This window comes from Micropterus dolomieu, linkage group LG15 (genome assembly GCF_021292245.1).
Source record: "Micropterus dolomieu isolate WLL.071019.BEF.003 ecotype Adirondacks linkage group LG15, ASM2129224v1, whole genome shotgun sequence".
NCBI classification, from domain to species: Eukaryota; Metazoa; Chordata; class Actinopteri; order Centrarchiformes; family Centrarchidae; genus Micropterus; species Micropterus dolomieu.
The window spans coordinates 6,453,571-6,472,372 of record NC_060164.1 but is presented as its reverse complement, the minus strand read 5'-3'; the positions used below and the strand labels follow the sequence as shown (position 1 = coordinate 6,472,372).

Here is an 18,802-nt window from a genome sequence, read left to right as displayed (position 1 = left end):
GAAACCAAAAAAGAGGCCACATGGTGAATCAAATATGGAGTGCTGGAGAAAAAATTAGATTTGTTTAGTTTTTTTGTCCGGTGTGTTAATAATATAATTGCCTCACAAAAACTAAGGGCTAGAGCGTACAGAACTTAACATGACTTAATTCACAGCTGCTTTACAGGCAGACATATGTCCTTATAATGATTTCTTTCTCACCCCGAAAATATGCAGTTTATTTGCATTTGCTAAAGATTTACTGGGGAAAAGACAAATCAGTGTAATCTTTATCCTGTGGCGGTGAGTGCGTACGATGAGCCACCAGTGAAAACAAAAATGGAGTGAAGCGCTCGCTGCTATTGCCCCCATCATCCTTGACAAATGGCGCAGCGGTAGAAAGGCCTCTTTGAGTGAGTTGTAACTTTCGGCAGCCCCTTGCAGGTGTGGGTGATCTTTCATCCTCCCAGCCCTCCTCCTCCTCCGCCTCAGCGTCCTATCTCTGGCCTCCATCAAAAGTGAACGTGCTGCCCCGGGTTCAGATTAACTCCACTCTGTCAGACCAAAGGCTTCCCCTCCTCCTGCACCTTTCCACCTCGACTCACACATCTCCTACAACAGGGGAAATTAGGGCTAGTTTAGCAGATCTTACAGCACCACTAAACACCGCCCCAGATTGCTCACTGATTGCTTGGCTCAATCCATTGTGCCCCCCCCACCACCACCTCCACTCCCCTTCGCTTATCTTTGCCTTCGGCCAAAAGCAGCTTCTCTACTCTGAACCCACCTCCCCTAACTTAAACTCACACACACACACAATCCTCCCTCCAGCTTGTCCAGAGAAAATGTGTAACTAACTTATTGTGAACAGTCACTCAGCAGGGTCAATAGATAATATCTCTTCAGACTGTTGCCATGTCACAATGTTTGCTTTGTGGTTTTGCAGAAAAATACGCAAAGTTCATTTTTCTTTTAATTTTGAATGGTTTGCTGTGTTTAGGAAGAACTGTAAGTGCTCCTTTATAGGTTATTATCCCGGGTTCATCCCAGACTGGCTTTAGTGGTAACAGATTTACCTGGACTGGGACTGCTTTGAACAAAGTGGTTACCAAACTCAGTGGTAGACAGTGGAACATTAATTTTGGAGAATATACAGAGCTGTGGTAATTGCTTGAGGAAAATTGCTCTGTTTTTTAAATTAAATCTCACAAGACGTGTATCATTTAAAGAGTTTTCTAAGTATTACTCTCGCAGTAATTATGGATGATCAACCTTTGTAGCAAAATGCTTAAACGCCTGTGGTTGGATGAGACCTATCATTTGTCTCTCTTGTCAGTTTCCTGTTTTCCTGAGCAACTCCCCTGACCTGCCTGGCAAAGCCGCCTGCCCTGAAGAGCACTTTCCCTTTTCCCCATTCTGCATTGGGCCGGCAGGGAAGAAGGGGAGGAGGGGGGTGGTGGTTGGTGGCGGTAGGGGGGTCTAACTTAATCTGACCCATTGCTCAGGTCAGTGAGCTGCTTAACGGGTCTATCCAAACATAGGGGCTTGTTTTGCTAAAGCTGTGGAAAGAAGAAGTACCCTCTTAAATCAATGCTTTACTCAGAGCTGTGCACATGCAAGGTTGTTATGCGTGAAACCACAGGAGGCAGAGCTGGCACACAACCAACAGCATGCTCCTCTCCTTCGTACTCCCCTCACCATGAAGGCGAAGAAAAAAAGAAAACTCGCCTCTGTACACAGCCAAAACTTTTTCAACAAGCTGTTTTGCTGCATTTTTTTAAGCATAGCTGAAGTCTGTACAACAATTTTCCCTACAATTGCTGTGGTGCACTCAAATGCAACAGCATTTTCATTTAGGCCTTACACAGTATGTGCTCTTCCTATGACAAAAGGGAATTGCACTCTAAAATGCATCCAGCTGTGTGTACTTATCTTTTTCTCTTGACATATTTTCACCAAAAAGTCCAGCCCTGATCTAATCATGACGCTGCAGAGAGACCAGACTGAGCAGCCCACATGTATGTTTGTTGTGCACAGACTGGAGCAGTTTGAGTTTTCACTCTGCTATTCAGGTATCATATGATCTAAAGAGGAATGTAGAAATCAGCCAGATTTATTGTTCCCATTTGACTGAGCGTTTGCAAAAGCAAAGAGAGAAATGTTTCTTCTAGCTTGAGGAGGCATTTAAGGCATCTTTGAAGTAGCTGTAAGACTTTTCAGGGCACTAAACTGCCTTGTTAGAAGGAAGACCAGATGCATTGCACACTACAGAGGTGAATTGTCATTTAGATTGGATTTTTATGAGCGCCTTCTCTCAAAGTGACTCATGGTTCTTTGCTTTCATCGAGGCGGGGCGTCGTGAAGTCATCCTTCCTGACACTGGGAAGAAATTATCTTATGTCTCTTCTGGAATTATAACTCCTGTTATAGCTATGTTCTCATACTGAAGTATCACAAGTGACAAAATGAAGTAAGTAAACTCGTACCCAGGTTATATGGGGCGCCTGACAAACATGGCCACTGGTAAAAGGCTCTTGTTGTGACTGTAAACAAAAGCTCTAATTCACCATAATGGTTCTATGGGTCCAATGCTCTGGGAGATGCAATGGCCAGTCTCAGTAGCTTAATTATCTCTCTAATTTGTATTAGCACTGGCTATCCTCTCAGGGATAATTATGTATCTAGTGTGTGAGCGAGCTTAATGAGGTTAACTTAAGTCTTTACATGGAATAAGGGTTCAGTCACCTTTATAGAGGGAAAAAAAAGCCCCACCGCTGCTGATTGCTGTGTTTTTCTCCTATAGAGATGATGACCATAAAGTCTTGTAAATCCCACTGGAGTGCAGAGGTACAGTGAACTTATTCTCTGTGGTACCACAAAGCAGAGGAGACAGGAAGTTAGTTTGTGGTTCTGGATGAAGGATGGCCAGTTTAATCGGCTGAGAGTAGCCGCTCTACAATAGCTAAACCTTGTCCATGGTGACCTGTTATTCCAGATAAAAATCAAACAATGTTCATGTCACATCAATATAACCTTGCTATCATTCACCACATTGAATCCACCCCTCCTCCCCCCGGCCGCAGTGACATTTTCAAGAAATCTCAGCTCTTCTACCAGCCGAAAGTCAGCGTGCACTGAAGTGAATCATGTTTAGCAGGTATTGATAAGGCTGATAAGAGCTCTGCCTAGCTTCTTGATATCATCTGAATTCCCAAAGTCCTGTGATCATGCGCCATTTTCCTCTCAGTTTATACATGATACACTGCGCACCACTAGCACAAAAGACTACACATTTTCTCTTATGACTGAGTGTTATCCAAGGCTAAATAACCCTCATTTATTTTCTGTACCCCTCCCAGTTTTGCTTGCTCAATACTTTTACTTCAGGTTAGGAAGGGAAACCATCTTATCTGTGACTGGGGGGATTTATTAGTGCAAAAAAGATAATTGCTATTCATAGGCCACTGGGGGCTGATTTACAACCACTAATATTTAGGATTCCTAGAGCCGTTTTTCAGCTTTTTTATCTCCAGCTCTGCCTGCAGCACGGAGGGGAGAGAGGTCAGGTTGGACGATGAGGGATGGGCTGGGCAGAGCCTCCACTCAGAGCAATTTGGTTGAAGACTAATGTGTGAGGAAGTAGCCGACATGAAAAGGCCTCATCCACATAGGTCCGCCTGGAGCTGACAAACACCTGTTCTATTTAAGCTGTAATGAGTCTGCAGCTCAGGTCCATCTTGTCCGTTTTTGTTTGTGGGAGCAATCCTAAGAAAACAGGAAACGGCAATAAAAGGGAAACATTGTGGAGAGCAATATGACTTTAAAATCCCTTCACAAAGTATCTGGAATGACCACATCAAAAGCTATAAATTGAACATTACTGAAATGAATTACCCTGTTACCTATTCTCCATTTTCCCTCTGGCCCCTTTCTTACGAAACTGGTTTGTGAGTTTGTAGTGAAAACATGACTTGTTCTCGCAAAGGTCATACCTTGCTTGTGTTGATTGTATTACCTGAAACACAGGTAGCGTTTCTATTTTTTTAATTTTTTTTCATAGTTTGAGAAGAGTATGTTTGAGGCGAAACAGGAAATGAAGAGTTCTGGGCCTGTCTGTCCACGCTGATCCTCCAGCTGACCGGGAGGCAGCAGAGGCTTCAGCGAGAGCGCTCAGATGGGAGGTCATAGGTTCAAAGCCCAGGTGTTGTGCCTTGCAGCAGGACACTTCCCAGTCTAAACAGTGTAAATGATTTCAGAGAATGTAGAGGCTAACCCGAGATCAAAGAGATCCACCTCTGAAGAGACTCTTCTACTGTATCTGACAAAGACATCAGATTGTAAACACACTAATCTGCTCCTATCTGTTTGTGTGTGTGTGCGTGTGTGTGTGTTTGTGTGGTTATACAGTGTCATCACTTCACGGGTAACAATGCGTTCTATATTAGTGTCTGAACACACCTGTTGTGAGCTTTCACGTGCAAGATCACTCCAAATCCAAACTGTAAATCTATATAAATCGCCCCTCTGTTCTACCATGTTTTGGTGAACACATTTGATTCTAGATAACTTTAGATAAGAGTTAAACAATTATGAAATTAGATTTTCAATTTGTTGTCCAAATGGAAAGAGCATATCAGTGGATGTAAAATGTGATATTACAGCAGATGGGGAGAAAGAAAAAAAAAAGTGCGCTGCCGGAGAATCCCAAGAACGCGCGGCCACTTCCTTTTTGATTCCCATTTCATTGATTTAATTTCTCATCCTTAAGAGATGTCACTTTGTCTGAAAATGTATTCATCCTCCATATGCGACTCTTAATAACGCTAATCTTTTTGCCAGAGCAGAAATCTCATGGAGGGATAATCTGAGATAAATATAGTTAATTGAGGCCAGGTGAACTTTCTTTATCAGCAGCACAGTCAACCAATCTGAAGTAAATGTGATAATTAGAACGGAGATGTCTTCACCGAGAACTGTCCCGCAGCCATTTTCCTCAAATTATATCTGATTTCACAACACATCAGTAATCTATAGCAAATTAGCGGGGCTAGCAAATACAGTAGTGTTTCCCACAGACGTATGTAAACATCATAAGCTGGAAGCAATATGCAATATCTTCTTCGACCGTTGTCCCTCCATACTAGCATTTGTTCAGCATCTTAAATGGCATTTAACATAAAGTTTGTAATATACCAAGTGCACTAAACAAGATGGTACCTTCTCTGTGAAAGAAAACAGATTTGAATCAAGTGAGCCCTCTTTTCGTTTTCATTTCCTGGTGAGGTATGAAAGGGTGCTCTCTTTGGCCATACGTGCAGCCTGTGCTCTGCCTGACCACCATTAACACCCCTGAGAAACCACGTCCTAATTACTCATTCAGCCTGACAGAATCTCCTTAATTACAAACTTCATTAGCCTGCAGGACTTTGTTTTTCTCCAGAAAAGGAGGGAGCAGTGGGACAGCTCAGGCCAAGGCGCAGCGGAGGCGAGGGGTAGGGGCTGTAGCACCTTATTCCTCCATGCATTTTTTTTTTCTAAGGAGATGTTAAGACCTCAGTCAGAGATCTAATTAGATTCATGGTGAGAATCAGACACCTTTTAACTAGCCTCTGGAGTCCCCCTAAAAGGACAGCGAGATCCAGAGGCACAGAGAATTAAATGGACCTACTACTGCCTTTCATGTGTGAAGTGGTCTGATTTGCCATGTCCTCACCTCCAAATACAAAATAACCTGCAGCACTTACACACCCTGCTACCATTATACCGTGCTTATAAACACATAGGACTGCCCGTGGGGGGAGTGAAGGACAAAAGCTGCAACAAGACCATGTGCAGTGGCTTTGGCTCTTGCAGTAATTGGACTTGAAAAGACATATATTACCGTTTCCTCATTTATATATTCTACGCTCAGCGTTGCACCTGTTTCTTCTTACTGCTGTTTTATAGTCCAGAATCATTCACCTGAGAAACTGATGCACACTAGTGCAAGATCATCACACATCGAACGGCATCAGTCACCTGCCAGTCATTTCTGTGGGTTTCATGCATTTAGAGTTCATATGTTCACACTGCATGCAATTATATGGTAGAAAGCACTTTAGCCAGCGAACGTTACCACCAGTTAGAGTCAGGTGAAGCACAGAGCGCTTCTCAGTTGCTGCTAATGCATAATGGAGTGCTGCACAACCGTCGATGTTGGAGAGTTCCCAAGCATCGCTGATCGAACTTCAAAGTCTCTCGGTGTGCGGCTGCTGCTACTGGAGGAGTAATTATTTCACCTTAAGCTTACATAAACCCTCCACAAGAAGTTATGCTTGTTATTAATTAGAAGGCGGCCTCTCGGAAACTCCACTTGAGATCGTTAGACAATGTTAGCATCCCTCTCCTTCAATGGCTAAGCTCTGCAGCGTGGAGGAGGAACATTATGAGTGAATGAGAGTGAATGATTAGCAAGTATAATTTGGGATAGTTTCTCTGTGGAGGTGTTGAGGTGTTCACTGGCCCATAATAGATGTCACAACCTGAATTACTTCCACCAATCATTTACACCGCCTGTCAAGCAATGCTCCAAACCCCATGTTTATGCTTAGAACAAATATCCAAAATCCTCTTCTTCTCTTTCTACATTGCTTAAACATGTCCGTGTTTAGATGTCAGCACACTGTATTTTCCCCCTTTTAACACATTTTGAACACATGGCTGCACTTCTTTATGACAGGGAATTTTGAGAACATCTGCCGCCAAATCAAAGACGTAACAAACACAAAGCGTCTCTTACTTTTCCCAACCTCATGTTCTGTATATTACTTCCATATTTTGTGTCCAACTTGCGCTTCATCTCTGCTGGCATTGCAGCCTTCAGTCCTCGGGCTCATGAGACAAAACCACTTTTTTAGTTAGGTGTTTGTGCTGAACATACAATCAGAATGTTTGGAGCCACAAACCAGGACGTCCAATTTCTTCATCCATCGAGAACCCGCAGACGATTTTGTCGAACAGCATTTATTTCCACTGGGAGGAGCAGAGAATGCAGAGAGACCCGCTGCCTACCCACAAATGCATATGCACACATAGCACGAAACCCCCATGGAGAATATTGTTTGTGAATATTAGTCATGTTAAAATCAACTTCAAGCGTCTGTTGTGCGGGAGGAGGAAGGTATTATGTCAGCAGAGACCAGAGAATTGGCACGGCTTCGCTTCAATGCCACAAATAAGCTCAGCGTTATGTGTAATGAGAGTTGGCGTTAGAGTTTGGTCAGCAATCACGACGCTGAGGAGAGGCTGAAACTTCATGACTTACCATAAGCGTCAAGAAATCCCTGTTTGTGCGTTGTGAAAGTTATGCTTCAGAAGTTAGGCCTCACAGGGAACTTGAGTGACTTGTCATTCTCAAGTTGTTACTTTTCAAATTAAAGAATAAAAACTGTGTAAAGCAGTAGTCAAATGTTTTTACTTGTGCAAGCTATTTTTAAAAAGCTAGATATAGCTAGAAAGCTAGATATACAATGCAGTAAGCTCCTTTTCCATTTTAAGATTTCTTCTGCAGTGTTTCAGTCTTTGATTGTTTTTGAGTCTTAAAATAAATTTTTAACATTAATTAAGAAATAATTTTGCTCCTTCATTGAATGTTGTTATTGTTTCACGAACCAAATTAATGTTTTTAAGGAAAGTTAAAATGGCGAAATAGCACCACTTAATGGTACGTGTTGCCAGACAAACTCCACGCAATACTATTTTATTTTATTTTGTGCATTTTAAATGCCCGTTAGGGATATATATATATACATATATGCAGGTGGTCTATTGCAAGAGTTTAGTGCTACTTTATTTGTTTGAAGTTAAAACGGGACACAAACTGTGCAAGCTGATGTCATGGTAATTAGTAATAAATTAAACAAAAACATATGTACTTAAAACAAGATCCGATTGAAGATCAGTTTGCATTGCAACATTTAAACCAATACCATAAATTATTTTCCTGCAAAACCATGTGTATTACTTATCACAAGCACTCCGAGAACAGAATGATTACAACATGTAAGACTATGAGATAAATAGCATTTGCTGGTGTGCATTTTATTATAGTTTTGTGTTTCACTTAGTCAACACCAGTCCATCTTAAAGCACTTAATGAAAAATCCAAAGATATAAAATTACATTTTAAATATGTGTCATGGGCTCAGTTGACTCACGTTGAAAAAGAATAAGGCAAAACGATGCACCATGCACTATCCAAGTGCACACAAGCCACTGTCCAAAAAGTTCCCCACTAGTATTTTATGCAGCCTCACTTTCCAGACACTAAGCACTCAACTGCTGTCAGCCAACAGAAACTTGATATTTCATGTTCTTTGGGGGCAGATTTTTCTCCCTCCCAGCTACCAAGAGGGGGAGACACAGTGAAGCTCAGAAGGGTGCAAAGCAGGGACAGAAGAACAGGTGCCCAAAATTTCACCTGTCTGCTCAGTAACCCACACACTAGCAGCTATTACATTTCAGCTCTAATTGTAGCCACATTTACTGCACTTTCACAGAGATGAAACAACAGAAGAGTCGTGGACTAAGACTTCAGTTTTAGATGTGAGCTAATTTCATTGGATGTGATAATATCCTGACGTGGAACGACACAAACCACGGACGGAAGAATTAGTAGTCTTCACGTGGGTTTAACGGAGCCAGACACAAGAGCAACATAGCTTCAACAAGCCGCACTCCTACAACCTGTTTAGCTGGCAGCAGGTAAAAACAGGAGCTTCTAAAATCTGTAGCATTATTTTGAAAAGTACCTGCTGGTTGTTGCATGGCACCGGCCAGCAAGCAGATGGACCTTTATCAGTGCTGATGATGTGGGAGGGGACTGGCAGGTCAAGAGACACGAAATAGTTCAGCAGGCACATGTGATATATTTAGTGAGGCCATTGTTTGTTTTATTTAGGGAGCGAATTGAGGATTTTCCAAACTGCAGGGCCCCTGAGGTATTTTATCAGGTGTACAGTCCGCCATATGTTACACATTAGTGCACCGAGGGGAATGCTGGTTGCAGATACAACCTATAAAATGTTTGGATTTTGGAACTTCACAGGACAGGGGGGTCGACAATTGCTCTCTTCAGAGCTGGTGGATATGTGGGAAACACTTATATGCAAATGAAACTGCATCGCATTACAGCCCAAATTCCCCCTATCATTAAAGAAAATAAACCTGAGGAATCTATGGGCTAGCAGCAGGTCATAAGAATAGTAATGCCTTGAAAATGAATGTTTACTGTTGCAGCCAGTGGAAATAATAAGAGGGAAAAAACTGCTAATAAAGGCCTTAAACTTTCTGAGGCTTCCCAAACTGAGCTGTGCCTGTGCTGTGCTGTTACTGCTCGGAGCAGGCCGGGTTCAGGCAGATGCTAGAAGTGTCTGCGGACTGCGCAGGGCATGATGGGACCGAAGCCAAGAAGAAGAAGCCTGACAGAAGGAGAAAGAAGCGTCTGTGCAGGTGGAAAAAGTTTAGTGTTTCTGAATGGCAGCTCTTGATGAATATTTCATTGTGAAATGGCCATTTGTCAGTTGTAGGTCTGCGACATCTCTTGGTCATATGTTGTCTGTGTGGTGACCTCGGTGAACATGGGCAACGGAGCACCAAAAACCTAGTGAGTGAAACTCTGCATGGGCCTGTCAGAGAAGCTTGTAACGTGGCTCATGGCTTTGTTCATCTATTAGCAATCATGCTCTGGTGCCAGGCTCTTAGTGTGTGTGTCTACAAGCTGTAGCCCTGCTCTGAATTCATTAATAGTGATGATGGGGAATTAAAAAGAAATTTAGCAGGTTAATCAGAGGCAGGGACAGCAAAATATTTACCTGCCATCATTTGTCACTATTTTAGACAATATAGTACCTGGAATCTGTTGTGTAACCAATTTAAGTTTTGGTATACTAAGAGTTTAGGCTTTAACTCACATGATGTATGTCAGTGAACGCAGCCCGCCGACATATGCTGCATTTAAGGCCGCTGTGTGAGTCTCTCTCTCTCTGTAATCGTACATTTAAACGCCCCATCTCCTTCAAAATCTAAATTAGAAATAAATTCAACAATTAAAATGATTTTCGCGTCTGCGCAGTTGTGTTCAGTGGAATAGGCTATAGTTACTCAGTCCGAGCCAGTAAGTGCTGACTGTACCCGATGGCTAATTGGAAATTGCTGCGTTTGGAAAACATAATCATCAGAGCACATCATGGCTGCAAACGCCCCTCCCTCGTTATTAATAATAAAGAAAGAAACTGTATACCAGTCTCCGGTGTTTAATTTATTATTATGTAAGCTGTGTGAAGGGTGATTGTATGGTAATTGCTCATTAGTATTGTATATTTGTCGCTGTACCTTATGTCGAGGCCATGGGAATTGTTTAGGGGTCGATACTCTCGTTTCAGGGATCAATTTCAGAGACAAGTCGTGAAACGGGACAGATCAAGTTAGTCCTGACGTCGTTTCGTGGCAGGGCCCGGCCTACAGGTGCCACCCCAGAAGCATTTCTATTATCCTGACGAGATGCTCTTTGAAATCAAACGTCCAGCGCTCCCTCCACAGACAACATGTTGACAAACTACCCAAAGCCACCCTTTCAAGAGCCACTTCTGCCAACATAAGAGATCCCAGCTCGATCAATTATTGACTTTCAGCACTAATAGAAGCCTGTCTTCCGCCTATCCCCTCCCTCCGCCACTATTCACATTAGTGGTGTCAGCGGACGTAATTATACCTACTAATTGCAGATTAGAGGTTTTGGGTCAGTGAGGTCACTTGATAGGGACGACTACTCTTTACAGCCACGGATAATCATTTCACATCGCAGGCTAAATGTTTAATACAGCGGGGCTTAGGTCCAAAATGTCCGAACCGGCTCGGGCGTGAATATTTAAGGAATAATCAAACCGTTCGGGAGCTGTGATGATTTCTGAGAGTTTGGCCCCTGGACGGAGCGGAGCAGCTTAAGTTTAGATAAGCGGGTCACCAAAGGTCCCCACAGCTGGACCTTAACGCACAGCACGAGCGTCTGCAAGAGGGTTGCGATAGCATATGCAAGGGCCCACTTCCCATCATAATACATACACTGTTTGAATTCTGTCCAAAACCAATTACATTCATGTGACCCTATCTGAAAATGCGCTTGATCGCCTTTTTAATAAATTCCAAGATCTGAAAATAATGGCTGTTTAATTTTTTTAAGAAGCAAAAAAAATATATCTAAATATTAGCCAAGTGTAGCCTGTGCGCAATCAAATGTTTTTACAATTTTGAATAATTGTGACCGAGACTGCAGCCTGCTTTACAGGAAAGCTAATTTATTTCTAAAATGCCTACCTGCGACCTTCTTTTTTTCTCATTGAATTTTATTATTTATTTATTTTTTGATGGGTGCCTTCAAAATAAGGAGCCATTTGCAATTTCGTTTAGCAGTTTAGAATATAAAGACAAACGACCAGGAGCTCTTACTTTGGTAAATTTGTTTTTTAAATGTTGTAGCTTAACCTGCTTAATTCTCATGTCCGCAAAGAGGAATGATTTCATGTCTTCCCATTAACAGAGCTTAATTTAAAAAAATAAAAAACCGAGAGATATGTCCAGGTTAAAATCAGACGCGTTTAAATTAATCAAATTGTGCCAGGCTCTAATGAGAAGCCTGTCCTGTCTCTTGTGTGTCCATACAGGCGCACAGAGGGGAAGGGAGGGGGGGGGGGGGGGGGGGGGGGGGGTGCGCCAAATTTGTTTGCGGCGGATCAAGGCTCACCGCCTCCACTGCACTTTCTTTATCTTAATTCCAACTTGAAAAGATATAATTATCTAGTTTGAACAGGACTGCTATCAAATCCTTCTTTAGAGGCAGGGTAGGGAAAAGCTCGAGTGGATTGTGAAGCTCTGAGCCGCTCGGTGTTGCCCGAGATAGGAGTAATGAAGTTGTGGAGTCCGGAGATACAAAGGGCATTAACCTCATTAGCATGAAACCTTTTCTTCTAACTATTGTGGGACCCTTTCAGTCCTCTAATCCCCCCTATTTCAAAGCTGGGTTTGTAATAAAGCTTTTAGGGTTTTTTTCCCAAAGCTAATGGTATTCTCTAAAGATTTTTATTGCTGTTATAATCTATGGGCCGATTAAGAATTCCCTATATGCCCCCCCCCCCCTCCCCACACACACACACACACACCCAACCCAAAGCACAAAAACAGCCCTTTTTACTTTATGAAACAATTAAACAAACACATGCACCTCGCACCAAAAAAACACTGAACTTGGGTTTGTTGTGTAGGCTACTCACAAAAAAAAATCATAATCCAGTTTAAATGTGTCTGCTTTTAAAACGGGCTGTTCATTGTTTTGCTGTTGGTTTGTTTGTGTGTAAATAGGGAATCATTTCCTGCTGAAAATAGCATCGTTTAAGTAGAGCCTACAGGCTCCATAAAGAAGCCCTGTCAAGTTTCCGTCCAGTCCAAAGCAGCAGCTTGCAGCATGATGGAGCCCACAAGACAAGATTTTAAACAAAGATCCCATTTTGCGGCACATTGCAACCTTCCCTTATCGCGTCGTGAGGGGTAGTCAGATTGTACTAAATTATGTCCAACCAAGCCCCCTTGGATCCGTGGATTAAGAGATTAAAGTGGACCACTGGGCAATGCATCCCCTTTCCCCCCTCATATTACTCGCATGATAATTGCCTAAACTGATTTGCACTTTCACAAAAGCTTGTAGGGACTCTTTGTAGCCGGAGCGGAGCAGACGCTGCAGCCCCTCAAAAATAAAACTAACGCCGTCTCTGTCAGGCAGAGAAACAAATGCAGGGCTGGGGACAACAAATGACTGGCTGCAGAATTTCTCTCTGTGTGTTTTTTAAATGAAACTCTAGTGTCCTAACGCCACATCAGCAAACCTCACTGAACACTACGTCCAAATGCTTCTCTTTGATTGCACAAAATAAGAATAGACAGCATCGCCCTAAAGGCTTCATTTAGTCAGAGGCCTCCCGTCCTGCTGCTCTATGTAATCAAAAGCTTATACTTTTACTGCGCGCAACATATTGATAAAACTTTATTGACAAAATATTGACAATTACATACTTCTTGGAAGTATACTTTGTGTTAAAATTGTAGCAAACTTAACACAAACACAAAAATTATTTACATTCTGTAAAAGAGGGTTTAACAGAAACATTAACTTTTAGCATTTCTGTACATGGAATACGCTCAGTGCTTGAAGTTTTTTTTTCCTCTCAATTCTTGCGTTTAGTCCTTCGTGGCAACTTTCACTGGAGGGTCAAGTCCTGACAGAAGGCTGCATGGGGCCACAGCGACACATTGGTAAAGCTTTAGGTTAAAGGAATGTCCTGATACCTTTCCTTTATGTACTTAATCTGTGGTCTGATTCACTTTTTAGAAAGGTTTTTTTTTTAAATCGAAATAAAAAAATTGTTGTTGTCTTTTCTTTAAAAAAAAACACTATAACGCAGCACCGCTACTTCATATGTTTTCACAATCACTTTTACACGAGAATCATTAATTAAAGACTGCACACTTTGTAAAAAGGAAGAAGCACGACATCTCTCAGTTTGAAAATAGAGTTAAAAACAATTTTTTTTTCTTGGTTTGAGAAAAGTTGTCAAATTAAAACAACTACGGGGGAGGGAGGGGGGGGGGACTATACCATGCAATTCAAGTTTTACAAAAGCAGTTTGGTGTTTTGGTATCTTGAGTGGAAACGTTTTTGTTTGTTTTTTTAAAAACCTTCTGAAGTGCAAACGTCCAATATGAATTGGAGAGAAAAAAATAGGTGACGGTAGATGGGAGATTGTAGTGGTGGTGGTTGGTGCGTGGAAGGGTTCAGGTAGGTGGACTGAGACACTGTCAGTCACATTTTCCTGGGTCATTTGGATTGACAGACCCACATGGTGACAGCAGTGCCACCAGTCGGGTTTCTCTCACCCTCAGCTGCCGATCTCCGGAGATCTGAAATGTGACATTGGCCTTTTACCCTCTCACTGTCTCTACACGGCATCCTTTATCCATGTCCCCCTTCACTCGGACGTTTATATAGTCTTTTTTTTAATCGTCCGACGTGACATCAATTTCCTCCGGGCTCGACTGTTTAGTCGCCAGTCTCCATCGGTTTATGTGATGCGATCCTTTCTTCTTCTGCTGAGACTCGGAGCCCTCCTCCTCCAACTTCTGTCGCTTGAACTTCGTCCTCCGGTTCTGAAACCACACTTTTACCTGCAGGGGGGAGGGAGAGGAGAAAACAAAAAAAAAAACTGGATCAGTGTCACGAGATAAACCGCGATTGGCCAGTGCGTAAAACCACGCGTAAAAAGGACACATTGTTTTGGATAAGAGATAACAGGCAGCGGTGCAGTGGAAATAAAAAAAGGTAAACTGTGACCTGCAGTTGCTCACCATAGATCAAACAACCGCCAGAATAAACAAAAATATATTATATTCTCAGGAAAGCATGAATCATTGTCCTTAAAATGACAAAACCATAGAATTACAATTGTTACTCCAATATATAATATTAATTTAACGCACAAAGAGATGAACTCCGCCTGAAAGGTCAACTGTCAAAATAAAAGTTATTGTCATATCCAACAATATGGCCATAAAAATAAAAATACTGGAAATGAACTAAAGAGCTGGATAAACACAAATTATTTTTCATTTTATAAGCTCACAAACATTTGATGTTTGGAGAAAAAAAAAACTTTTGACTAAAGTAGGTCAAAGCATTTTATGGAGATTTCTAAGGCAACCTGTGCGTGTAAAAAGAAATAAAGGGATCACATCCATGTCACACATTGAACATACATTTCCACACACACCTCTAAATCGACTCAGCTCTGTTAAACGGTACCGTGGGGAATTAACAACATCTAAATCGATAAATTGTCTGCTCCTGCTTTGTCACCCTGCAGCCCTTTTAGCGCTTAAATGGCGACTGAGGTGCATTTAATAAGCCTTCAGTGGGCTAATTGAAGTAGGTGATGGTTCATTTCTCCCTTCAGTTCCTCCAAAAGGCCCCGCCGTCCAAAGGAGACACAGCGGACAAAAGACAGCGGCTGATGGGCTCAAACAGCATCTTAAATATGGCAGGGGGAATTCACTGAACCCGCCTCGCTCTTTGTGTCGCCTATCCCATAAAATGGTTAACTGGTTAATTTACCCTCCATTTTGAAAGGCAACATTCTCCCCCCAAAACAAAGTAATTCAACCCCTCCTAAAATGAGGTTAGGCCTATACAATGACAGTGGATTTGATCCAACAGAAAGCCTCTGTCTTCAGTTGACAACATGCATTTATGGACGCTGGTGTGTAGAAACAGTTTGGTGGCTCATTAATTTAAATAATAGTTTTGCTATATATATCTCTTCTTTATTGCCACGCGATAACATACAGTCATTTTACAGCGGCCTGGTTTTAAAAGGCTCCAAGATACACGTGCCACCTTATGGGGAAAAACTAAAATATGCCATATAGTGCATTAGACAGCCATAATGTGGGAAATATCTTCCAATAAAAGGGACCATAAAGTGCAAGACGGCCTGTTCTTATAGGCAGAACATGACACACACTCACACACACACTCACACACACACACACACACACACACACACACACACACGAAGCAATATATGCATTTCAAAATAAAATGAGCGCATTGTCCAGGTGTAAGAAAAAGACAGGATGTGAATTTTACTGCTGATGAAAATATCATGTTTCTTACCTGAGTTTCTGTGAGGCTAAGGCTGTGGGCGAGCTGTTTTCTTTCTGCTCCCACCACGTAATGGTTTTTCTCAAACGCGTGTTCGAGCCGCAGGAGTTGCGAAGGTGAAAAAGCTGTCCGGATTCTTTTGGGCTTTCTGGCCAGCGCGTTGTGCAATAGGAAGCTCTCTGGACTCGTTTCATTACCTGGGAACGAGCAGAAAACGAGGGTCCGTCATGACTTTTTAATTTACAAGAGATTAACATTTCTATAACAAACAGCAGGCCTGCGCTCTGCTATGAAACAATAGTGTACTGAGGGCACACTGGAAATATGGCATGGTTATAATATCTGAGGAGAAGCTGGGCATCAATCAATAAATCGAAAACGTGTGTAGGCCCAGTTTTAGTAATTGCATATTTTGGACTTTTTTCAACATTTGTGAGACCGCCGCACGAAGGAAAGAAGGAAACAACACAAAGCAGAGGTATAATCCCGGGCCTAATTAAATTAGCTGAAAAACAGCCTTTGTAAACAAAATCACAGGTATAATGGAAGCAGCATGATGACGTTAAAATAAACCGTTGCCAAAACTCACATCAGAAATTCATTTAAAAAAATAAATTCCTATAAAATGTAATAATTTTGCTTTAATTTGTCCGGAAATCATCAAAAATACAAATGCCATAAAATGAGCAACCAAGAGCAAAAATAATAAACGAATTTCCTTACAGTCTAAATATCCCGCAGGCTAAGTCACCTTTATTAAAATTAAAATTATCCGAAATTGGACTCGTGTCAGCCTTAGAGAATTAGCAATAGACTAGTGAAATAACCATCCAAATTGTTTTATTTTTGTCTTTTAAAAACAAAAAATGCATCTTTGCATTTAAAACGTGAATAAAGTCTTCGCATAAACTGCAGAGCAGCGAGATACACCAGGTTGGTTTTTACGCATGGATATAGATCATATGCTATACCCTGCAGGACCAACAGCGTACAATCAACATTTCCAGTGGTCTTTCAGCCCGAAATACACGCTTCAAGCAGACAGCTATAGAAGCCACGGCAGCAATTATTTATTTTACTCAAGATTTTTTTTTTTTCTTTTAAATGAATAAATTCATTATAGGGGCATTTCTTTGAGCGAAATGACCCTTTAAATACGAGTATGTTTTGGCCTGATAATTGGAGGTGATCGACTTTTAAAACTGCTCTATTACAGCTTCAGAAATTTTTTAAATACCATCTACATCCATCTCTTTGTCACTGGAAATGCAGTAACCATTCTCCAGCCGCTCGGCACATTTCGTGCGTACAAATGAGCCAAACAAAGCACTTCGATAACTTACCTTGAAATCTGTGGCCCAAGTACCTATATCTGTGTAATAACCAGGGGTAGAAAGTTGAGGGGTCCCTTTGCTGGCTGGCAAAAAGAGGGTGCGGACTGTGTGAGGATGAAAGCGGATGAGCGGCCAAAGCGTGCGGCGGTGCCACAGGATGCACAGGGACGGAGTTTTGCGGATGAGAGACCGCCTCGGCAAACACCAAGTCCGGGTTAGAGTAGACGCCCCTGCCGCCGGAGTGAAAGCCGTTGAGAAAGGGGTTCATCTGGCCGGAGTTTGCATAGCTGAGCGCCGCTGGCCTGATGGGCTCCTCGGAACGGGACGCCGGTACAGGATTATCCTTCGCCACCAAAGACTCTATCGTAAAACACCTCTTGGGTGTAGGTTGAAACATTGTCTGATAGTCCAGATTCCCCAGTTTAAGTTAAAGTTGTCGTAGGCGCTCTCGCTTAAAAAATACTCCACACCCAAGAAAGGGGGAAAGTTTCTGCGCAGTAAATAAGTTGAGAAAGGCGGCAGTGTCGAGAAAGCCAAAATAAAAAGTGCTCGGCTACTCCCAGACTAATCCATGGATGTGATCGTTTTCCTCGCCGGGTTCGTGCAGGCAGATTTGTTAGTTCATGAGCCTAATTAGCGCTGCAGTCCCATAAACAGCTTCCTCTGAAGGCTGTAATGGCATGGTGATTGGTCGCTGCCGCTGCTGCTCGCCTTAAGGTGGAGAAGGGGAAGACGCTTAAAAAGTGCGTCAATGGGAAGCAGGGGCGCGGAGAGGCGGACTCGAACGCGCAACACGGAACGGATTCGTCCAGAGAGGAGCCCCCCGCACGCACGCGCGCGCGCACACATGCACATATCTCCAGGACATTTAACACACTCATCTGAACCAGTAGAAAAGCTCAAGGTAGCCTGCTTATTTGCATTTAAGGTCTATGACAGGTTCAAACTGATTTTTAGGGTGTGGGTGTGTGTAGTGTTATTACTAGCAAGTGATTATTTCTAATTATGCACAACAGTGTTGCGCAAACATCAAATCTGCTCAATTAAAGTCTTATTTTCGATGCTATGGGCGCGGATAATATTTAGCAGGAGCCTAATTGGCCACTCGGCCTTTGTTTATTTCTCAATTTGTTCCTGCTTTTTGGTTTCCTAACTGGATTTGTGTAGAGAAATTGTTCTTGATGCGTCCCTGCTCGTTTCCATTTTTCTTCCGATTCCATTAGGATAACTTTCCAATTGAAGACTCTTAATTTCTGCTGGATGGGGTGTCGGGGAGACACCAAACGAGTTTTTTGTCAGCTGTACCGGTCACTGCGTGAAGACTGACAGAGTCTTCAAATTTCAATAACACACCTCCCCACTGATGAGTAGCTGTGTGTCAGTGTTCTTCAATGCAACATGCTCAGGTGTTTACTGGAGGAGCTACCTGTGACTGCGGGCTGTCAGCCCCGCGTGTGGATCAGTGACTGAGAGCAGCAGCACACAGCTGCAGCCCTGGCCGCGCACCGAGGGCCTTCACAAAGACGTGATACGCACTAATAGCACGCAGAGTTACAGTCAGATATGAATAGATATAATAGATAGATAGATTTAAAACTGAACTATGCTGTATAGCGTTTTAAAAATCAGTATTTTTATTATAAATTTCTATTTTGTTTGTTTGCATGTTTTTTTCTTTTTTAGTGTTGATAGAAATAGCCAATCAGATGTTTGAAAATTGAAGTTACCGTTTGAGATAGAGATAAAT

General features: G+C 42.3%; 1 protein-coding gene across 1 annotated transcript; it reads right to left on the bottom strand.

The window, feature by feature from the left end:
* Positions 1-13,072: 13,072 nt before the first annotated feature.
* Positions 13,073-17,898, bottom strand: emx2 (empty spiracles homeobox 2). The gene is made up of 3 exons (XM_046070059.1): positions 17,065-17,898; positions 15,734-15,918; positions 13,073-14,229 (listed from the first exon to the last, which is right to left on the bottom strand). The coding sequence occupies exons 1-3, from the start codon at positions 17,450-17,452 to the stop codon at positions 14,062-14,064; spliced, it is 741 nt and encodes a 246-aa protein (XP_045926015.1). The 5' UTR covers positions 17,453-17,898; the 3' UTR covers positions 13,073-14,061.
* Between the last annotated feature and the right edge of the window lie 904 nt (positions 17,899-18,802).